At 46.7% G+C, this 24,052-nt stretch overlaps 2 protein-coding genes across 2 annotated transcripts; one reads left to right on the top strand and one right to left on the bottom strand.

Moving 5' to 3' along the window:
* The first annotated feature begins 6,073 nt into the window (after positions 1-6,073).
* Positions 6,074-9,958, top strand: LOC101782562 (wall-associated receptor kinase 2). Its single transcript, XM_004986302.3, has 3 exons — positions 6,074-7,230; positions 7,340-7,486; positions 8,723-9,958. Exons 1-3 carry the CDS (start codon positions 6,231-6,233, stop codon positions 9,910-9,912), a joined length of 2,337 nt encoding a protein of 778 aa, XP_004986359.2. The 5' UTR covers positions 6,074-6,230; the 3' UTR covers positions 9,913-9,958.
* A 3,293-nt stretch (positions 9,959-13,251) lies between these two features.
* On the bottom strand, positions 13,252-18,370 carry LOC101760272 (mitochondrial import receptor subunit TOM34). Its single transcript, XM_022829662.1, has 9 exons — positions 18,361-18,370; positions 18,106-18,245; positions 17,738-17,821; positions 17,519-17,635; positions 16,422-16,574; positions 15,518-15,619; positions 13,934-14,104; positions 13,736-13,815; positions 13,252-13,595 (listed from the first exon to the last, which is right to left on the bottom strand). The coding sequence occupies exons 1-9, from the start codon at positions 18,368-18,370 to the stop codon at positions 13,553-13,555; spliced, it is 900 nt and encodes a 299-aa protein (XP_022685397.1). The 3' UTR covers positions 13,252-13,552.
* Positions 18,371-24,052: the final 5,682 nt, after the last annotated feature.

The following is a 24,052-nucleotide window of genomic DNA, read 5'->3' as shown; positions in this document are numbered from 1 at the left end:
AACCCTGAGTACGAGGTACTCAGCAAGGCTTACCCGACTAACCAATATAATAGCTTTTCTTGGAACTACATGATAACTTTTTCAGTGTACTTGGCTGACACATTTTTGTCGAAAGAGCTTACTAAAAGTGAGACCTTAGCTTTATCTTTTATTTTGATTAAGTTATTACCTAACCATTCTAAATGATGATAAGAGATTAATTGCAAACAACAAGGTATTAAGTCATACATCAAAACATTAGTGGAAAGATATAGCATTCATGAATTTATACTACAATGCTCAACAGTGATCAAGTGCATTCATAACCGAGAATTGCGGCGATCCGGATCAAATTACATCCTGCAGGAGAGTACCCTGATCACCAGTTATATACGACTGTCCAGGTCGTACGTAACGACTTTTCGATTGGCAAATCCAATGATTGGGAATAAGACTACCCGGACCCAGGGACGCACCCCCACATGGGACCCCACGTCTGGCCCGATCATCATGTGAGTTTCAGGCTACGCCCCTGCCAATCTCCAGCACGTCAAGCGCGAGCACGAAGTATTCCCGATCAGAGGGTTTACTAACCTACTGGGCTTTACTGGTCCCATACCCAGTAAGTGATCAGATGTTTTTCACTTGATCAAAGGTTAAGACAACGAATCGGGCCTTAACCAAATTAATCTAGCAGACAGAACTACATCCTTAGCTTCTGTCCGCTTCTTATCTTCCAAGTTATCTTTCCATAAGTAACATGCATGACTCAATATTTACTTTAAGGTTCGGTAAACCAATTATTTAAGCAACTAAGCATTTCTAGACTTGGGTTATTTACTAAATGTTTGAACAAGTGACAAAGATGTCCTTAAAACAAGGTATGATAATGCACAAGAATGGATTTCAAGCAACTCCTAGACCTAGTGCATTCACATAGCAATAACCGATAATTGGGCACATGAAATATCGACTCCAAAATAATAGGTATAATGCACCGGGGGCTTGCCTTGTTCTATAAAAAAGTTAGTACTGTCTGAAGGATTGGCCTCGTAGGGAACCAATTCAATGATCTCTTCGAACTCCGGAGATCCTTCTGAAAATTCCGAGAAATCCCCTTCCGGTGCTTCGGTGTCTATGACAAAGCATATGCAGGGGTTAGGAATGCAACTTTTTGAATACAAGACTATACAACTTTCCTTCATGATAAAGTTGTAAGCCAACAAGGACTATACAATTTATCATGATAAAGTTGCAAACCAACACACAAAAACCCAAAAAGATTAGCCCAACAATTTTATCCCCTCAACTAACCTTACCTAGGGCTTTTTCTTTTATTTTTAGAAGACATTATATTTATTTTCTAATCTTGAAACCTAATTTCCTATGAGTTAACAATAATTTGTGATTATGAAAATGTTATTCCATATTTTATGCATTTAATAAAGATTAAGTATTTATTTAAATACCTTAAAAGAAAGGCATTAAATAAATACCCAAATTTTATTATTTTTCCTAGTGTATAAAAATTTTAATGCATAAAGGAAAATAAAATAAGCCTAACAAAATTGGTTTCACTAATTTTGGACACCCCTAGAAATTTCTGTGATTTAAATGGTGAGATTCGGATTTAATCTATTTATTCTACAAAGGAAATCTAACTTTTTCCTGAAAAAACCCCCGGCCTACTTTTCTCACGCGCCCTAACTCTACCCCCTCTCTCTTACGCTGGGCCCACGACTCGGACCCACCCCCTTCTCCTATTCACCCTACCCGCCAGCCTTTTTCCCTCTTATTGGGCTCCCTGGGCCATATTTCTTTTTCTTCTCCCTTTCTCAAAACCGGCAACGGCCCGACGGCCCATCTCTCCTTTTCCTCCTCTTCCGCGAAGCCGGCCTGCTGGACCACCCGGGCCTCCGGACTTTCTCCCTCCAACGGCCCTTCCCCGCACCGACACTTGGGCCGATTGGACCCTCGGTCCACTTAGGCCATCGCCCGACCTGCCTCCTCCCTCTCCTCTCCTCCCTGACGCGTGGGCCCGCAGCACCAGAGCCTTCTTCCTCCTCCCACCAAAACCCGAGCGCAACAGGGGGCGGCGCAGCTCGTCGGCCGGCGCCCCACCGGCGACGGGGCTAGGCCGGGGAAGCATCCCCATGCCCTAGCGCACCCGTGCGCGGCGGTAACTCCCCGGGAGGTGGCCGGAGCCACTCCCTCCACGGCGGCGAGCGGCGGCGCCTACGGCCGGTCGTGGCTAAGCACGACGACGGCTCGTCCTACCCCGACAACTTCCTCTACGGCTTCCTAGTGCCCCGACGACTCGCCTACGACTACCCATAGGGAAAGAGAACAGCGGCAAGAAGGTGCTCACCGTGAGCAGGAGGTGGTGCGGCGGCGGATGGAAATGACGGCGGTTTATGGCATGCCGGCGGAGAGGCTGGGCAACAAGCTGCTAGAGTTGTCGGTGGGGTGTGTGTGGAGGTGTGGATGGAAGGAATCAACAAGAGCTGCGGTGTGGTGGGGGAATTTGCTCGGCGGCGGCGGCGTGACAGAGAGGGCGGCGGCGGTAAAAGAACAGACGGTGAAAGCGGCGGCGGGAGAGGTAGATATATGAAGTTTTACCGTGCGCATGGTCGACACCGTGACCTAGCTAGGGACTTGCGTGGCGCGGAGGTGGCCTAGAGGTCGAGCTGGACAGCGGGGCGGAGCGCCGGTGATGACACGTCCTGCTTGCTCTGTCCACCCCCCCCCCCTTCTTTGTTTTCTGACACCCGAAACTTCAGAGCTCAGTCACGGTCAAAAGTGCATCCGACGGCCCACAAGTGACTTAAGCAAAGTTGTAGATAAACTCGAGCTCTACATTTCATATTTAAACTCTTGCTCGAGATAAACATCCAATTGTTGGAAATTTTGAATTTCTCCCTTCAGTTAACTGAATCTCCTTTGACACTTCATTCAGTTCGTCAGTCCTTTGAGCAGAGTCATTTACCCGACTTTGTAAATAATTTCAGTGGTCCAAATCCCTTCCTTTTAGTCCAACTACAAACCAATTACACTCTACAACCATCAGGGATTCCATTTTGCCCATAATCACCTATACCTCTTGGACCACATTCTCCTGAATTCAGCTCCAAACATTGGCACTTATCACTGTTTTCAGACTTGGAAAAAAAATGGCAGTTTCAGCAGTTCAGTCCCCGTGGCAAAGTGCCGACTTTGAGTTATATTTTGAATTTGTTCCCTTTACTGTTCCTGATCAACAACACCCGAATATGCTGGTCCAAAGTCCACACTTCATCACTGTACAGTTTCCTTGGTCCACTTATTTGGAAAATTTGGCAGAAATTCATTTCCAAAATGGACTCTTGTGCTGTTTTCTGAAATTCCTATTGTCAGATGGTGAATAGTGCTCTTCTATTCTGATTTCTTCTTTTGGTTTTTCTGAAATATTTAGGTCCAGATTTTGTCCCCAATCTTGATCTCCAAGTTCTAAACACTCTTATCCTTTCATTCCATATTTTTGCCAAATTTTTCTGAATTTCGAATTCAAAATTCAAATTTTGGTCAAATTTGACTCGAATTTGATTTTTACCAATTTCTTCTCCTTTTCTTCATGATTTGCTTCTATCTCTTCAGAATTACTTTGATGGCTAAAATAGCAGGTGTTACACCTATCCTCCACCTTCCGCGCAACAACTCGGACTCGTCTCCGAGCCGGCCGCAACCACTGCCTTTGAGTTTGCCGCGGGCACGCACGCCCAGGCTCTATCCTCTGGGGTTATAAATACCCCCTCCGCTGCTCTCTCAAACCCCCACCAAAACCCTAGCCGCACCCTCAAGCTCTCAGCACCGCCGCTACTCGAGCTTGAGTGCCGCCGCCGTCGATTTGTCTCGCTGCCGCCTCTCTGTCGCCAAGAGCTTCACTTGGAGTGCCGCCAGGAGATGACGAAGCTACTGGTGTAGATCCCGAGCGCCCTCGTGCACTTTTCCGTGCGTCCACGCTCGCCGGAGCCGCGTCCTCGCCGTCGAGCCACCCTTTGAGCTTTGCGCCGCGCCACCGCCGCGAAAACCACCCCGACGACACCCTAGACGTGTCCGCTGCGAGCTCCTCGTCCTCCTGGTCAAGTTCCCGTCAAAAACCGAGCCCAGACGCTCGTTTTCGAGCAAGTCTGGCGGGTCCGCCGCCGTGCGCTGCCGCTCGCCGCCATCCTCCGCCGCTCGTGCGCCACCGCTTGAGTCGCAGACGAGCACAGCCGTCGGATTTAGAAATCCGACGGTGGATCAGATCTGACCCGGTCAGCGTACCGGTCAGCCGTGCCGCTTTTGCTAAAGAGTCCCTGCGCTTTTTTTCTTTTTGCACCGTGAACCAGCGTAGTTCAAAGATCTTTAGATCTAGGTCCTGTTTCTTTCACTTTAACCCCTAAGCTTCTACATAATAGTGCCCGCCGTCCTAGCCTGGCTCTTTTGCGCGTTAAACCTATACGCGTAATTATGTCTTAGCCCTGAGTTTCTTCAAGTTTAGCCCCTGGAAGTTTTAAATCTTCGTCGGTAAGCCCCTGCATCTTGTTTAGTGCATATCTTTAGCATTCTAGACCCGTTTCATCTTAACGTGTAGATTATCTTTATGATCTTGTTTTTCTCTGTTTATACTATTTGGTGTTCTATTTTCTTACTGTATTCCTTTACTTGCTTGTATGTGCTCGTGTGATGCGTTTAGAAGGACCGCAGCTCGAAGGATTAGAAGCTCAAGACTTTGAAGACTACGAGCAACTAGAGCAAGTGCAAGAAGGCAAGTCGTGTCCTTGACCACAGCTTGATCCTAAGAACTTTTACTTTCATGTTCAATAACATCTATGCCATGCACTTTAAGTCATAAACATGATGGGACCTAATTAAGGATTGACTACTTTTATTCCCTACACCTTGATCAACCCAGGCTTATATAATGTCGGGTAGTAGATGCTTAGTTGCTCAACTGGGATATGGTGGTATTAATGAACTCAATTATTAATCTTGATTTATTTATACTATACCTTTCTTTAATACAAGAGCGTCATGCTTAATTGGAACATGAAGAACCACCTGGGAAAATAGTACAACCACAAGAACTAAATGGCTCTGGTCTTGGCTAATTAATTAGAGACTTTAGTCTGGGGTAATCTTACTGAAGGGCAAGAGGGGCGGTAGCAGATGGGGTACAACCCGGTCCTCTTGGGAAGGGAGCTTGGCTAAGACCCTATGCCCACTAGGGAGGTTTATGCTCTGCTACTAATCCAGAAACCTTAGCGGGTTACCACTTACTAGGGAATCTTTGTAAAGGCCTCATAGCGTCCCTATACAGTCACACCTCGGTAGTGTGATAAGTGTCTACTTTTGCACAGCATGGTTGGGTCTAATGTTCCCTTGAACTTTTATGCGACTTATGGTGAAAGTGTACAACCTCTGCAGAGTGTAAAACTGATAAATCAGCTGTACTCACGGTCAAGAGCGGCCTGGACCCTCACATGATTAAACTATCGAAAGACAAATTAAATTGTTATTATTTATTGCTATTATCTCTTTTATGTTCATGTTTAATGTGATTGGTATGAATTTACATGTAGTAAATGCTAATAAAATTTGACCAACCAAATAAAATGTTGAAATGCTATTAAAACCTTTGACCTTACACTACACATTCCCCGCACTTGCTGAGTACCAATCATAAGTGTACTCACCCTTGCTAAAATCGCTGCTCAGAACAAGCCAACACTATGAAGGTTCTACAAAATTGAGAGGAGTACTAGGCATGTGGAGTCGTTGTACTTATTGAAGATCCACTGCGATAATAATAAACTTTTGTGCTATTCGGTTTAAAAAACTATTAGTCATGTAATAATATACAATCTTTACATTACGACATAGATTGTGATATTTACTGAAGTCGTCACATGTGTGTAATTTGATCCCGGCGTACATATGATTTATGCGTCTGTTTTTCTTTTAAAATCGGGCGTGACAGTCTCGACCCGATCGTTATCGGGAGAGCACTCTCCCCCTGTTCGCCTATAAATAAAAGATGACAAGTCTAATGGCCTGGTAGCGTGTTCGGTGAGATGCTTAGGTCCCTCTTACGTGGACCCGCGTTCGCAACGGATTGGATTCCGCGTTTGCATTCCAGTATAGCTCTGGCGAGAGCAGCTCGAGTCCTAAAGTAGAACTAGCAGCAACTAGCAAGTAACATATACTGTGTAGATACCGTCAAGCGTCAATCCATGGCGCCGCTAACCATGGCAGCAGCAGTGCTATTAGCGGCGGCGGCGGCGGCGGTGATCATGTCAGCGGCGTCGGCACAGAGCGCGGTTGCGGCAGCCGCCCCGCTGCCACTGGTGGCTCCAGCGCCTATCGGGCTCCCCAACTGCACCACCTCCTGCGGCGACGTGCAGGTGCCGTACCCCTTCGGCCTGGGCCCGCCGCGCTGCTCCTGGCCGGGCTTCAACCTCACCTGCGACGACACCGGCCGCCCCGGCGGCGCGCCGCGGCTGCTCCTCGGCGACGGCACCCTCGAGGTCGCCGACATCTCCCTCCGCAACACAACCATCCGCGTCGTCCGCCGCGGCGACGTCGCCAACATCTCCTCCGGCCGGAACGTCACGTTCGGCCGCAGCTTCACGGGCTACACCGGGTACACGCTGTCGGACCGCAACGAGCTCGTCCTCTCCGGCTGCAACGTCATGGCGACGCTGGTCGGGGACCTCGACGAGTACTCCAACGTCATCAGCGGCTGCGCCTCCTTCTGCTCCTACTCAAACACCAGCAAGGCCGAGATCCGGCAGCCCGCCGGCAAGTACTGCTCCGGCCTGGGCTGCTGCCAGGCGCCGGTCACCATCAACAGCCGGCCCGAGGGCGTGCAGGTCACCTGGCTCAGGGGCGGCGACAAGCGGCAGCAGGACCTCCTGCGGCTGGACCCGTTCGTGGTCGTCGCCGAGAAGGGGTGGTTCGACCAGAGGCCCGTGGCGGACCAGCTGGTGGGGCCCCCAGGCCAGCGCCAGAGGTCGGACGCAGCCATGGTCGAGGCCCCCCTCGTCCTGCAGTGGACGTTCACCAACGTAGCCCCACGCGACGAGAGGTACCCCGGGCCGGCGTGCTCGCCGGAGGTCGCCCAGAGGCTCTGCAAGAGCGCCAACAGCGAGTGCAAGAACAACGGCGACGACTACTCGTGCCAGTGCCGAGGGGGCTACGACGGCAACCCTTACCTTGACGGCGGATGCCAAGGTGATTACTACTAATCATTACTGCATTAATTACTCTCTGATACGCCATAGCAAGCACTTCTCGTTTTCTTCCTCCAACAGTTTGTAACGAGCGTGAACTCTGGAAGCAGATATCAACGAGTGCAAGCTGTCACCGGAGGTCAATGGCTGCTTCGGCGACTGCTCCAACACGGAGGGTGGGTTCGTCTGTCGGTGCCCGCCACGGACCCATGGTGACCACACTCAAAGAGGTGGCTGCGCGCCGTCTTCTTTGACGGGTCAGTACACTAAAGACATTACTCCGTGTTGCCATTTTTTCTTGTTTTCACGTGCATACTGGTAAATTTTGCCAATCCTCAGTACTATTACGAAGAACACATGGGACACACTTGCAGATAATTAACTGTAGTTACGAAGCTAGAAATGGTCTCGCCGTCTATCGCATCTCCGTGTTTGATTTCTTTATACTCGAGGTCTCTCGGACGGAGGACGAAGTTGACATTATTAAGGGAGCAGCTAATTAAGACAAACTGTCACACGTTGTTATTAATTATTGGTCGATTCTAACTACCATGTGTTGCAATCTGTCTCGTGTTAGCTACTAGACAGAATAATATACCATGCTTCTAGTCACCTACATGGCTACATGTAATCGTGGAACCGAATCATATATGATATAGTTGTCGACAAATGCTCCCAACGTGGCGCCAAATATATGCAATCATTTCATTGTAAACAATACACTATGCAGTCGATCAATACATGTGCACAAGGGAACCAAACATTGCTGTTTATTTTTTTTATTTGAATATTTTCTTTCCACTTCACACCTCCAACAACACACTTAGATAGTGTTTGGTTCGTGCTAAGGTAATGTAAACGCAAAGGGAATCAGATTACAATGTATTTAGAGGTGAAATAGGTGACTGCCCTCTTTGTTTGGTTGCACTCTGGAAACGTAATCAGATTACTGTGTGGGTGCTATATCTAATTACGGTGGGGGAGGAGGGGTAACAAGCTTGTATAGATATTATTTAGGTAAGGGATTCGATTACAGTGTCAATTGATTGCAAACCACCGCAACCAAACATATGTAATGGGATTCGTTACCTTCAGTAATCAGATTACATTACATTTGAGCCAACCAAACACTACCTTAGATAGTGTTTGGTTCGTGCTAAGGTAATGTAAACGCAAAGGGAATCAGATTACAATGTATTTAGAGGTGGAATAGGTGATTGCCCTCTTTGTTTGGTTGCACTCTGGTAACGTAATCAGATTACTGTGTGGGTGCTATATCTGATTACGGTGGGGGAGGAGGGGTAACAAGCTTGTATAGATATTATTTAGGTAAGGGATTCGATTACAGTGTCAATTGATTGCAAACCATCGCAACCAAACATATGTAATGGGATTCGTTACCTTCAGTAATCAGATTACATTACATTTGAGCCAACCAAACACTACCTTATTTGGTTATGAAAGTGACAGCAATGTACCTGCACATTTTTCAGGTTTCAGCGTTGGCATAGGTCTAGGTAGCGGTGCAGGCCTTTTAGTTTTGGTTCTCATTGCAATAGTTGTTACCCGAAAGCTCAGACATAGGAGGGTTAGAATGCTGAAACAAAAGTTCTTCACCCAGAACCGTGGGCAGTTGTTGCATCAATTGGTATCGCAAAGGGCGGACATTGCTGAAAGAATGATCATAACGATAGATGAGCTCTCAAAGGCAACAAACAACTTCGACAAGTCGCGTGAGATCGGCGGTGGAGGGCACGGAACTGTGTACAAGGGGATTCTATCGGACCTACGTGTCGTGGCCATCAAGAAGTCGAAGATAACTGTCCAGAAAGAAATCGATGAGTTCATAAACGAGGTAGCCATCCTCTCTCAGATAAATCATAGGAACATAGTGAAACTTCTAGGATGTTGCTTGGAGACGGAGGTCCCGTTGTTGGTTTATGAGTTCATTTCCAACGGAACTCTTTTTCAGCACCTTCATGTTGAAGGGCCAAGTTCACTATCATGGGGCAACAGATTGAGGGTTGCAACTGAAACCGCTAAAGCTCTTGCATATCTTCACTCATCAGTTTCAATCCCTGTGATACATAGAGATATCAAGTCCAGTAACATACTTCTTGATGATACTATGACATCAAAGGTTTCAGACTTCGGAGCTTCAAGGTACGCTCCAATGGATAAAACAGGGTTAACCACAAAGGTGCAAGGGACTATTGGATATCTGGACCCTTCATACTTCTACACGGGCCGTCTTACTGAGAGAAGCGATGTGTTTAGCTTTGGTGTCATTCTTGTGGAGTTGCTCACCAGGAAGAAACCATTTTCATATTTGACCTCTGATGGTGAAGGCCTTGTTTCACATTTTATGAGTCTTCTTGAAGAGGGAAATATTTCCCAAATATTGGATCCACAAGTTATAGAGGAGGGTGGCAAAGAAGTCCAAGAAGTCGCCAGACTTGCAGCATCATGCATAAATTTAAGAGGTGAGGAACGACCTACCATGCCACAGGTGGAGCATGCACTCGAAGGTCTTCAGGTAACCAAGAATAAAGATTTTATGGTAAAAGATGAATTTGAGGATGATGATGATGATGATGATGATGATAACATTGTGATGAATCGTCTGTCATCCAAAGAAGTGCAAAGGATCAGAGAATGTAATCAAGCAGATACAGTTTGGTAGGCAGCTTCGGTTCCATGTGCATTAGGATTAATAAAGCATTATTAAATGTGATGATTCAGATGCATTTGTTGGAGTACTCTCGATCAGCCCTGTTTGTCGGCGTGCATTTCATATGCGCATATGCAAAGTTTAGCCTTTGCCATGTCCTGACTCCTCCTGAGGCAGCTGCATCATTTTGGATGTCCAGGATTAAATTTTGCCTTATGCAGATCATGTGAATCTGTAGCTATGTTCGTACATGCTAAGTCATGTTCTTATCTCTTAACTAGTATGCACATGTATGCATTATGCGTATGGTGCCAACTGTATGCTTCTTTCCACACAACTAACATGATCATGAGTTAATTGATATGTTTGTTCATCTAGCAGTGCAGTGCATCCTTCTGCTTTTGTAAGTTAAATTAAATACATATTGCCATAATTATTACTTTGGTATTTAGGGTATTATTACTACACATCTCATATGGAAAGAAAATGACAATGGACACATGTGTATACTTGGGGGCCTAATTTCGCCCGGTTCATAGCAAACATCTGTATGATCAGACGACGTGCCCTGTTGACACCCACCATCCTTTACCACTTGCTCGCCTGTGGCTGCATTTTCAAAATCCTCTTCCACTGCTGCATCGCGTTTTCAAATTCGTCGTCCTCTCGTTCTTCAACCTTCACTTGAGCATTAGCACCTCTGATACGCTGGTGCTTGGACTTGAGCTTCTGCCATTAGGAACAAACCCTCCTCAAACAATCTGCATTCAAAAACCACCGATTCACGAAAGCAAATAGAACAAATGACATGTAGTTCATCAAATTGGGAACCACCGATTCTCGTTTTAGCCTCGCCCTTGCAAATTCCCTTCCGTTTCCATATTCAGTCCTGGACTGGCTCAGGCGTTCTTCACCGACGCAATCGCCGGCCACATGCCCGTGCGGACGCTCGCTGCTGGCTTGTGCCACTGTGCGCACGGTGCACGCGCGCGTGGCTGCACTGCTCGTCTCGGCAAGTCTGCACTCGGCGGCTCGGCGCTCGGCAGGCAGGGAAGTCAACGGCCAACGCGACCGCGAGCCGCCGCTCGTCTCAGGCGGGCGGGCGCGCGCGGCAAGGGGAAAGGGGCCACGGGCCGTCGGCCCATTAACAGAAAAGAGCCCGTGGAGGGAGACAATGGAGTTGGCCCAGTTCGCACATAGTGCACGGCGTGCCAGCGCCCTTCTTCTTCCATGCATGGTGTATGAATTAAAAAAAAAAAGTTGTATGAATCAAAGATGGTGTGCTTGAATTTAGAGTTGGCTGTGTGTATTTGTTCACGTTCTTTTCTTTGCAGTTCATCGTGAGATCGATAACATCTCTTTCAGATTATTTATTCAGAGTGAGTTTCGCGGCTTTGTCGAGACGTCTGAATCTATGATTCAGTACAGTGCTCCGACGATGAATTCGGATCTATATAATTCAGGTCGTTCGAGTTGGTTAATCTATACCGGTGGATTAGCGCACAACTTCCTGGGGCTTTGAGTTATTATTTTTTTCCTTTTGTAATAATTATTAATCTTCAGACTAGGAGAATGCTTAATCTGAATCCGTGGACAATCTGAATGCTGCTGCCTCTGCTATGGAGCATGCCTGCTGTCGAGGAACAGGAACGCCCGCGGTGCTCCGGCGAGCCGAGGCGGTGCTCACGGGGCGCCTCGAGCACGATATCGGCACCCATATTGCCCGTTGCACGAGACGCGGCATAGCGACCCAGCACGGTCTGAACGAGCCGGCGCTACGGCGAGCCACCGGCGTGCGGTGGAGACGGGGTTCTCGCGGCCGGCACAGCTGCACAAGGGGTGTTCGGTGTTGGCGCTCAGGTGCTCAGCTCTTCGTGGTCCTTGATTGGTCAAAATGGTCATGGCCAGCGGTTGTAGACCTCTTCCAGTTCGAGGATGGAGGACAGAGACGACCGGGGAGGACGGGGCGGCACTCGAAATACCGACCGGGGGAAATACCGTCCACCGCTGGTGCCCTTTTAGCCGCTGGATCGGACTCTTGCGGTCCAGATCGGGCGGACGGAGGACACGGTCGTCCTTGTTAGGCAGGTCCGGCCGCGGGGGAGCTGGATGCGGCCAGCGCGACTCAGCGCCATGGCGGAGGTCCGGCGCACCCTCTGGAGCGTGGTGGAGCACGCCCGCGGGCTCGTCGGCCGAGGACGCGGGGACATTGTTGCAACTTCCTAGGGCGCTCTTGTCTGGCCAAGCGTCTGAGGTGCCGCCGCTCAGCCCCGCGAGCAGCCGACACCCTGGCGAGCCACGGTATGCAGCAGAGGCGGCGTCCTTTCGACGACGATCAGAGGCGGACGGCACTGACCGGGGGTGGACGGTATTACAAATACCGTCCATCCCTTCCCCCTGGGTCCCTGACATCCATCCGATCGGTCTCGTGCGGTCCAGATCGGGCGTGGATTGCTCTCGGTGCTGATCGTCCTCGTCAGGCAGGCAGGCGCGGGAGCATGGCGCCACGGCGGAGGCCGGAGGACGCGGGGAACTTCGTTGCCGCTTGCTTCCAGAACAGCTCGTGTGCCAACCGAACGCCGGGCCTTCGGGTTGACTTCGTCGTCGTTGCCGCCGGCGCGTACGAGGTGGCGCGAATGACGAGGGAGGTGGCGCGCGCACGCGTCCATCCCGAGCTGCGCCAGCGCCGCGTGCAGGTCGCGCTCGCGCATAGCGGGGACGAGGCTGTCCCCGAGCTGCTCGTCACCGCCCGTGAACACCTCGTTGCCCACGGCGATGCCGGCGGTGAGCCATTGGCAGCGCCTCGAACAAGCTGGCGCATGTGGATTAGCACACAACGTCATGGGGGGCTCTGCCTTAAAGCTCCCGCAGGACGATGCACCGAGGCTCGAGGCGCGTCGCTGCGGATCGCCCATCGCCGACGGCCACGGCGCGCTGGCAACAAGGTGCGCAGGGCGTCCCGGTGGCTGCCCTCGGCGTCACCCACCCGTGAGCGAGGCGAGGTCGACCAGGCCGCGCGCCGGGCACCAGCAGGCCACCCAGGACGACGAGCCGGAGCCGGTGGCATGAAGGCGCGCGGTAGCAGCAGCCAACAGGCACGAATCTTGCGAGGCCAGCTATTTGATGCCCCGCTCGGCCCTCCTCAGCAACAGCAGCACACAAGGAAAAGCTGGGAAGCCCGGCATGGCCGTCACGGCGTCACCATCAGTTTTACTTTTACCGCATAAAACTGAACAGGTCGAGATAGAAGTCGTCCGGTGGCATCAGTAACTCAGCAACGTGACCAAAAACAGCACAATATTCAACCATGGGAACACTAGGTCTGAAGCCCAGAAAAATGCTTCACGTCGTGCTATGTTGCGAGTAGTGACCATGTAAACATGCACTGTGTCAGCCACTCAGGTACCATTGTAAGAGTTGCTAGTCACAAATACTCCTAGGCTAGCTATTCTCTCCGAGTATCAGATTTCCCAGCCTCAAAAGAAAGAACACCGAGAGGCGCCATTTCAGAGTACAGCAAATCCTGATGTTATGCTGCATGCAGTTACAGTACTAGCTGCAAACTTACTGACCACCAAGTGTTTCTTCCCAACCCTCAGAAACATCCACCAAAAAAAGGAAAATGGCGATCCAGTTTTCACGTGTTCTTTCTCTAAGCTGCCTCGGTGCTGCCGTTCTTCAGCTCCATTGCCTCCCTACAAGGTCAAAGCCAATTACTAGAAACTTGAAAAAGATATACAGTAGCTGGATTCAAATAACCAGCACATTGTTAGTTGTAGCAATCCTTCTACGGTTACTGGAAGGGAACATAAGAAGCAATGGGCAGGTCTCTTACCAGTACAACTTATCGGCCTCATCGTTTAGAGGGTCCAGCTCTAAACCCGTAGCGAGTGTGTTACAAGCTTGTTCATAGTCCTAAAGAGCACGATCGAAAACGCATGGCCAGTCAAATTATGTATATGAGAGACAAAGGGACAATGAAATGTCAGATTCAGCAGGACACTGGAGCTGGACCCAGGGTTTTTAGTCGCACCTTCAGAAGCATCAGAGCTTGTGCTTTCTGGAAGTAGGCCTTCACCCACTTTGGCCGCAGTATGTTGCACCAAGTTGCATCTCGCAGAGCCCTTCTCCCATCACCTATGCGGAGCCAGCAAAGACTCCTGTTTGAGAACAATCCAGCATCGTAACGATCCACCCTCATTGCCTGCAGTAAAATACATTAACTGTGTCAGTATACTGCTGTTGCCACATTCCAGAAATGCTGCATCATAAGCTCAGAGACTTGCCATTTGTTCTTAGGTAAAAGTGGGCTGAGATGAAATAATGTGGAGCAAAGAGTGATTGACTCGCAGAATTTCTCCCTAAAACTAGACGCAAGAGGTCATCAAGAATATAGATCACTATCATTCAACTTCCTCCTGAACGAAGTTAAAGGAGGTGGCCTTCCATGACTAACAATACCAACCCAAAGCCTATGCAACCTAGTTAATTGCTGATTTCCATCTTACAATATTGCACTCTGGATATTATGGGATTGGGACCACAAAAAATGGAGGACAACAAATGCTATCAGTTGGACCAAGTTTTGTGAGCACAAGACCGCGCATGGTACTGCTTTTCTCCTAGAGACATGCTGTGGTGATTGTGATGTATCAAGACACATGGTACTCAGAAAATATAAGCTGCTGATTAACCATACCAACGGGTATCTTGGGGATCCAATCAATCCGGAAAAAAAAACTGAATAGGTATTCACTAACATAACATACCATGTCCATCTTGTTCTATGATTATGTTCTAGAAAGCCATTAACTAGGATGATTAAAATGCAAGGGAAGCTGATATCCATTCAAGGTCTTACAGCGGGGAGGTAACATGTCCAAGCATATCATGAAAGCCAAACAGAATTGCAAATCAACTCAGCTTAGCCAGGTACTTTATCAGTTTTACACTCCATATTAGATGGATGAAACAAATTACCAATCAAGCCCTCCATATTAATGCAAATTGGTCAACTACATTTAGGTAACTGTCAGATAGATACCAATATAACCATCAGAATAAACCGAGTGAAAGGATAACTCTTTTTACACTTCTCTCTATGTTCAATGGATAAAACTAATTGCCTATCTAGACTTCCAATTTATAAGCTCAAACTCGTATATGCTCCATAATTTAGGAACCTTACAAATAGGAACACTAGAAAAACTCGACCTGCGGGGGGTAATAGGAACACTATCTCAATACCATCAAAATGAAGTTAATGAATGGATGCCATTACTTCCAATCAGTATAAACTTGACCAAGGGGAGAAAACGTCCCCTATCTTTCTCTATGGGAAGGGGGTACTGAACCCTTTAGGCAACGACCCGTGAGCACTAGGCTTGCGCTTGGGTGGGTAGTCTTAAAATGGAGACTCTACCAACTATCGCTCAGTTCTCTACTTCCAAGCACTATAGGAAGTCAATGGTTCCTTGCTCACTTCTTATAGACAGACAGCTCTAGGCAACTAAACTTTGAAGTCAACATGATGAACTGTACACGAGGAGATGCTGACACTAATCACTAAACATTTTAACAATTTTCACATTGCTGGTGTTAATATAGTACAAAATACCTGTGTGTAGAATGCTGATGCATTTATATAATCTTGCTTCCTAAATGCATCGTCACCCTGTTTTTTCAGCTCAGACTTTCTCGCTTCAACAAAATTTTCATCCTAAACAACTTTTGAGTCAGACAGCGATCCAATGGTGTGATAAGTGAAACAGTAACTATAACTTCAAATAGATCCAGAAACACTTGTAGGTATCATGAGTATAAAAACTAGGCATATAAGAGTGACTCCCAGAAATCTGCTCATCCATGCTGGTGGTAAACACACAGGAACAATCATTAAACTGCTAGGGAATTTTTTATCTGTACACATTTGTGTCAAAATCATAAGTGAAAACCACCAGGCTTTTCCCCGTTTTTTATGGAAAATGGACAGCCGGTACCAGCTTAGGTATAAGATTCTTTACACAACCAGTTTCAGTAATCTTAATGAAAAATAACCAAAGAGTCAGTATATTGCAGTACATGGCAACTAAAATATGCATGTCTACTCCAAAGTTCACTAGTATTGCTTGTAACTAAAATTAATTGCAGTGCAAGACAATTAAACATGGAAATTATTGGTTTACTGGAATATTCCTACTTGTAAAATTTGTTTTCTCCAGGGAAAAATGAATTGGTTACCTGTTTTCTTTAATAGAACCAAACTTGAATGAACAGCATTCCAATAATACAAGTTATCCATGAAAGCATTTAAATTAAACAAGTTTTCTAGCAGAAATCTAGACAGAGCTTGGGCAACAATGCAAATGTGCAAGAACGCTAGCATTTGGCATTTTTGGGAGTACATAGAGAAAAAAGGATCAAGCACAAGCTACTCTTGATTTCTTTAAGTTCTGACACTTAAATATTACTAAGTTGCACAGCCAGGTGCATGAACAAAAACATTTGCTACAGTGGCATACCTCTAGTTGCTTTCTTTCCAACTTCATATGATTGATTATTCCATCAACGCTCCAATTTGTCACAGTTGGAATTGGGGAAGTGAAAGGGAACAGAATCTCAACATCTTCACTTGTACCATACACAGCAGCCAACTCTATTGGGATTCTACCAAACTGTTGAAGAGAGGATCACAAGAAGACATTTAATATATGAGAAATGAGGACACTTCCATAAAGATAATACTGATTTCAGGATAATTATGCTCCCAAAGAGGCTAATGAAACAATGCAATACCACCAAATAGATGCCTAAATAAATCAATAGTCCAGAATGCAATGAGCAATTCTAGTCTTGCCCCAAATTTCCTTGATTCCGTACTATCAAAATGGGGCAAGGTAGTGCTGAAGGTTATAACAGTGCATACATATGAACCAATAAACATGGCATGGCAGGGGATGGGAAAGGGTAAAATACCCATAAGATTGACCTATTCAGAAACAGTGACAGATTTTGAAAGTTTACCTAAAGTCCTAAACCTATATCGAAAAAAACCTAAAGTCCTAAACTAGCTCAGTGACTCAATCGGTGCTCAAATAGTCAAATGTTTAAAGCTAGTGCCATTTTCCTTTTGGAAGAAAACAGACATCTTCATTACTTTCTATTTTCTTTCACAGACAAATTCATAATGCTGTGAGCCTTTTCTTTAACAGGAACTATGGAATACAACTTTTGTGTAATTGCAATATACCAGTGTTGCAAGGCAGTATCACGATAGGCCTGCCACTGGGTATCCATCCCCACTCCCCAAATCCACACCCCCTTTGGAAGGTATGGGTAGAAGATTATATACCCATAAGAAATGGGGAGGGGAGGGTATGGGGAGGGTACAATTAATCAATTGGATATGTATATATATATGTAGTATAAAGTTAATTATCCATTGGATATGGGTGGGATTGAGGAGGGTAAGGAGTGGATAATAATTATTTGGATTTGGGTGTGAATAAGAGTGGATTTGCCCATACCCTTCCAGTGGCAGGCCTATATCACGAGAACTATTACAAGTTAAGCAGCTCTCAGTGATAGCGTGGTGCGACAAAGAAGATGGAAGGCTCACCACGTCAGGAGTGTTGGGGTCCGCACCAGCCTCCAACAAGCACTTAATAGCCTCAGTTAAGCCTTCCTGTGCAGCCGCTGCCAAAGGATTACGAAAGCCATTCACTTCAGCTCCAGCCTACCAGTTTATGCGTAGAAGACAAAATAATGAGACATTTCCTTCATATATAAATTGACAGTTCATAATGTAAAACAAGACTCAAAGCTGAGAATACTGTACCTGAATCAATAGTTTCAAACAAGACAAGGAAGGAGTGCGTAGTGCCATATCCAAAGGCGTTGATAGGTCTGCTCCCTTGTTGGGCTAGATAAGAAAAAAAAGGAGGGGTAATTAAACAGCATAGAAAAGATCAGGAAACCTATTTTTAAGTACAGGTAATATGTCTGCTCCTTTTAATTTCTCAGCAGCTGTTGCTGTGTGGGTCACCGCTCACATATGCCCAAGCTGTGTCACATATCAACAGCTACCGGGAACCAAGCATGCAGGTAGAAATAAAGGTACGAAATATCAAGCCCCCATGCTTTCAGGGTGCATAGAGAACACAGCTCGTATTGTAAGCCAACAGATCAAAAAGATAAAGCTAGTACATCTGCATTGTGGTCCAACAAGATCTTCAGAGTACTATCATGTCCTCCAAAAACTGCAAGATGTACTGGAGTCACATGGCATGATTTGCCATCAACGTAAGCTCCCCTAGAAAGCAGAAATTTTGCTATTGCACACCGTCCTGAAGAAATACACGAAAACTTAAGGTCATAATAAAGCAGAAATATATGACGAAACCAATTCAGCAACCAAGTGTCAACATCTACAATTGATAAATTTACTGTTTCACTATTCACTGAAGAGCATACAGGGAAAACCAATAGCAATCCTAAGTTCATCATGAAACAATTATTTTTGGACAATCTATTAGTTTCACTGGCAGAAATCAAAATAAGGTATGAAACCGATATCCCGGCAGAACATCAGCAAGGTACAAACTGATCATAAATACAAGGTCTACCAACACTAATGGCCAGAATCCCAGATGCAATAAGCATAGGAATCTTAAGTCGAATTGTACTTTGCGAGCAAAGAAAGATTAATGTCAAAAAACACTTTTTTCTTGAATGATAATATAATAATCACGGCAGTTGAGCATGGGAAGATCATAAAACTAGGATAGCTTGGTTTATGACAACAATAGTCACAGAAGACAACTATAGAATTTGAGCTACATAATGTACCCAAGAGCAACGTTGCAGAAATCGTATTTTGGTATAAGCTTGCTTAGTTCATTGTTGAATATGATGCCATCGTCTGCAGTCGTGTATATATAGATTCAACTAAAGACACTCCAGAGGAATTCCCTATGTTCCACGGTATATCCACCACAAGAGAGAAACAAGATAACAATAAAGACTGAACAGGAAGCCAAACATATGTACCAGAAGAAAGAAAACACGAGTGAAGTTTGTTTGGTGTTTATACCTTTCTCTGCAGCTGTATGAAGAGCAGTGAATTTGCCGTGACATTCTAGATCCCCTTCTTGATGGAGATCAGCACCATGATCAAGAAGATACCTCACAACAGGGAGGTTCCCACCGAACACTGCATGCTGCAGGGGTGTCATTTTCTTACCTGCAAACAAAAGAACACAAGTTTGTCGAATTAAAGCTAACTCAGAATTGGTGAATGCAGCAAACTTAGCAAACCTATTACACTTGTTTGTGGACTAGCTGGTTTGTACCTGTAAAGGTGTCACGCTTGTTGACGTCCATCTTGACTTCCTCGACCAGATACCGGCAGATTGGCAGCATGCCCTTCCCACCGGCGGCAGCGTGGAGAGCGTTCATGCCCTCGTAGGCTGTGCGGCGCAGCATCGAACTGACCCCCTTCCCATTGACGTCCATGCGCTTCGCGATCTCTTCATGAAACGACCAGGAACAGCATTTTAGTGAGGAAATCGTGGCAGAAAGCGTTGGTACGATACACTGAACTCGCTGGGCTCGCTGCACAACGCCCAAATCCGAGACACGAGCGCCCGTCTCAACCAAATTCGAGGCCGCACGCGCGATAGGATCGCGCATACGCACAAAAAAAAGAGCATTTTTCCCCACGCCAAGGCGAAGGGGAAAACACCCCCAACCAAATCGACCGCCGCGAACGAACTCGCGACAAGACGAACAAGGAAGAGGAGAGGCGCGCGCGTACCCTTGAGGCGGCGGACGTTGCCGTGGTGGGCCGCGACGAGGAGGGTCGCCTCCGGAGGCCACTGGTCCTGATCATCTGCGCAGAAGAAAAGCGAAGCGGAGCGCGTGAGGTCGGACCAGAGGGATTTGAGGGGGACGGGAGGAAGGACGGGGGCGCGGTAGCTCACCGGTGTGGAGGAGGATCGCCAAGAAGCTCGGCAGCGGCAGGTTCAGCGAGTCCATGGTCCGGCGGCGGCGGCGGCGCCGGAGGGAACGGGGGCTAGGGTTTAGCGAGGTGGGGTGGAAGGTTCTGGAGGCGGAATCACTGAGTAGGGGAGAGGGGGGAGAGGCGGCGGAGTGGTTGATTGATGACGGCGGGAAGAGAAATAAGAGAGAGAAAGAGAGAGTGAGAGAGAGAGTAGTGTAGGAGGAATGGTGGATCGACACGTGGTCTGTCTGACACGGCAGGCCAGCCCCGAGGCCCGAGTTGATTTTTGGACTTTAGCTTCGTTTAAACAGGCTCGGACCTCGGATTGTTCAATTCACTGTTCAAGAGGAAAATTTTGGATCACTTTTTGACTCAAAATTGTCAGTTGTATACCGATGCTGATGGTGGCGCCGGGTCATCGTGTTGTCTTGCACCATCTGAAAGTTTGTCATTTCTTTTACCATATGGGCACTTGGGGGTACGGTTTGACATTGGCTATCACATTTCAAGTGCATGCTACATTAGGCTCCTTTTCCCATCTGTAATTTTTTTCCCCAATTTTTGGTCGCTTGAAAGTTAAATATGTCCTAGCGTCGAATGAGCTCAATAAAAAAGATGAGAAGAACTGAAGTAGTAAATTGATTACATTTTTAGTTAAAATATGAGAGTGGACTTGACAAATATTTGCGTAAGAAACTGCCACTATGGTTCTCCTTCTTAACACTCCATAGCAAAGGGTCAGAGAAGAAAAGAGGCCCAACATACCCTGCAGCTTGTCATGGTGTGTGGATTTTGTTTTAGGACTCACGGCTAACTAAAAATAATGCAAAAGAAAAAACTAATTTTGTCCACTTTCCTCTCCTTTCCTCCCCTAAAACAAAAGCCACACACCACGACAGGGGATGTTGGTCCCTTATGTTTTTTTTTCTCTAGAGAGAGAACTCACAGCTAACACTAAAATATGTATATAAACGGGGTAACTAATTTGTCCTATTTCCTCTTCTCCCCACACCTCTCTTTGGAGCACTTTATCTATCCCTCCATAGCGTCCCCATTGTCGATTATGCTTTGTCCCACCATATTCCATGAGCTGACAAGCTCTTCTTTGAGTCTCACCACTTGATCTACCAATTTTCATCCGCTTGGTTTGTGCCGGGTTCAAGCGGATCCTGAGTTTGTGACTCTAACTAGGCTCGATTAGATTAGAAGCAAGGGTCACTGCCAAACTTTGACCCTCGCCACTATTTGAATATCCAAACCTTCCCGTTATTAGTTATTGTGCTCCATAATTTTAGAAATCTAGTTAAATATACTAAGAGATTTTGTGTGTGTGTTGTGTGTGTGTGAGAGAGAGGGGGGGGGGGGGGGAGGGAGGGAGTAGGAGCAATGGTGGATCGACATGTGCTCTTTCTAACGCAGCAGACCAGCCCCGCGCCCCAAGTTGCCTTTTGGACTAGCTTCGTCTAATAGGCTTGGATTGTTTCTCTTTCTCCATAGTCGATTTTGTGTCACATTCACTTCACTGTTCCAAAAAAGATTTTGTGTCACATTTTGACTCTTAATTATCAGCTGTCACCAGTATTGATGGTGCGGCCAGGATATCGTGTTGTTGTACACCTTCTGAAATTTCTCATTTCTTTTACCCTATCATCACTTCGATGGCATATTGTTTGACATTACGTATCATAGTTCTGTGCATGCTACATTAGGCCTATAGTGTTCTTTTAATTTTTTTTATCATTTGGAAGTTAAATGTGTCCAAGTTTCGAACGAGCTCAATAAAAGAGATGAGAAGAAATGAAGTTGTCGAATATAATCGCATTTTTCAGTTTAAATATGAGAGTGGACTTGACATATATGTTTGTGTAACAAATTGTCATTGTGGTTCTCCTTTTTAGCACTCCATAGCAAAAGGTCCAGAAAAGAAAAATGGAACCAACATACTTTGTCAGCTTGCGATGGTGAGCTTGCCACGGTGTGTGGCTTTTGTTTTATGACTCACAGCTAACCAAAATAATTTAAAAGTGTAAGCTAATTTTATCCTCTTTCCTCTCCTCTCCTCTCTCCGAAGCACTCTCTCTCTCTCTCTCTCTCTCTCTCTCTCTCTCTCTCTCTCTCTCTCCATAGGGTCCCATTGTCGATTCTACTTCCTCTAGGCATTTTCCATGGAGTTGGCAAAATTCTTCATGTGTCTCTCCACTTAATCTACCCATTTTGATACACTTGGATTGTGCCAGGTTTGAGCAGATCTCGAGTTTGTGCCTCTGACCGTGCTCAAGTAGATTAGAAGCAAGGGACGAACTCTAGGTAGCAGGGCCAGCTCTGACGCTAGGGCATTAGGGGCGACGGCCAAGGGCCCATACCAGAGGAGGACCCAACATCCTATACACACGGTATGCCTACATTTGAGGTGCCGAGGCCCAACTATAGCGTGCTAGTGCTAGCTGCTAGAGTACGCAGAACAGAAACAAATCGGTAGAGAACACTCGTTCGTATGAATCCTATCCATCTTTGTCGCTTCAAATCGAAGCGATGTGGCCTCGCGCCTGCCCTCCCGTATCTAGTATGATCCTTGTCCACGAAATCAAAAGGAGATTAGCAAATCAATCTACAATCGTTTGTCCTCATCACCACTCGAACGAATTTTCTTAGATTTCTAGAATTTCAAACTTCTAATTCTAATGTTTACTTTTTCTTCACAATTTAGGTGTTAGTACATATTATCCGTACTAATATCTTTTTTAAAATTTTTAAATGAAAAAATATTTAGGTTAAAGGGTCTATAGTTCCAATTTGCTCAAGGGCCCTTGCAACCTTAGCTTATAGCCGGCCCTTGCTGTTAGTGTGTCACACATGTGTTTCTTGAGGGAACAAGGATTGTGGGAATGGTGCAATTCAGGGGGGTTTGGCAGGGATAGCCCCCCTTTGAATTTGATCAAATTTTGAGGAAATTAGCATGGTTGGCCTCCTAACAATGAAAAAAAAACGAGCTCTTGGCTCCGCCCCTGGGTGCAATCGTTTAATGACAAAGGTGAACATCTAGCATATACGTATAGTCCATTTGAAAGGAGGACATGCCCAGAGATGTTGTCTAGTTGATCATGGTCCCGAGTGATTCCATTTTTGCTTAACTCATCGAGTCATCGGTATAGACAGGTAACCACGGGAAGGCCGCCACACGCTGAACGTGCATGACCACAAACCCTTCTCCCTTTGGAGAAGGTGAGGCACGTCGTCGCCTCCGGACCCGGAAAAAAAACCAGGGTGGCCAGCTACATACAGGACGCACACTTGCAAGAGACGCAAATTAAAAAGCCACTGCATGCACAACTGAATTTCGGAATCCAAGGCTCTTCCACGGTTCCACCCACAGAAAAGCTGCCTTTTTGGGATGCAAACGCTCCCCGGATCGAGCCAGATGAAAGGTGAGAAAAGGTTAGCGCGGAATCATATCATCATGCAAGAAGTCAGAAGCCTTAGCAAGAGAGTGCACGGTACGCCATGCACGGTCACTAGCTATCCCGAAGATGCGTAAATATCCGGACATCCCTGGGCGCGGATGCAAAGTATCCCCAGGATAGATATCCGCCACGTACGTAAATGACTCCACGTCCCCCACTAGCCACTACAGTCCATTACTGGATGGAGTTATTGTTGCCAAACGAAGTGATCATCAGCTAGCCGTGTGGGCGAGCACGAGTCCGACACACTCCCTTGCCGTGGCCTCTTGCGGATCGTAGCACGCGGTGCATGCCTGCATGCTGCAGAGCAACACGGGATCGATTCGCAATCCTCTCGAGTCTGGAGTGTGCATGATTGAAACTAAAACCAAATGGAGGGTGAGATCGATCGAATTTAATCCGAAAAACAAATGGAGGGTGACTGGCATATATTTCAGTACATCACACAGGATTTCATAAGTTTTTAACCAACGGATTAAAGAGAGGTACACACAGGGCATGGTCCATGGCGACGGTCCACGCGTACGTTATTCTCAGCGCCGATTACACACGGTGGTTTAGTTCCTCGGGCGATGGAAATGGTACAACACACATGTATACTAGGATACAACAAAGGTAACAAAGGAACGACGACGACATGAACAGAAACTGGAAGACGACGGACGCCCGGGGCTTTAGTTTGTTTCGATTG

This window comes from Setaria italica, chromosome IX, assembly GCF_000263155.2.
Source record: "Setaria italica strain Yugu1 chromosome IX, Setaria_italica_v2.0, whole genome shotgun sequence".
NCBI classification, from domain to species: Eukaryota; Viridiplantae; Streptophyta; class Magnoliopsida; order Poales; family Poaceae; genus Setaria; species Setaria italica.
Note: the sequence above shows the minus strand (reverse complement) of the source record. Positions and strands in the feature narration are given on the sequence as shown.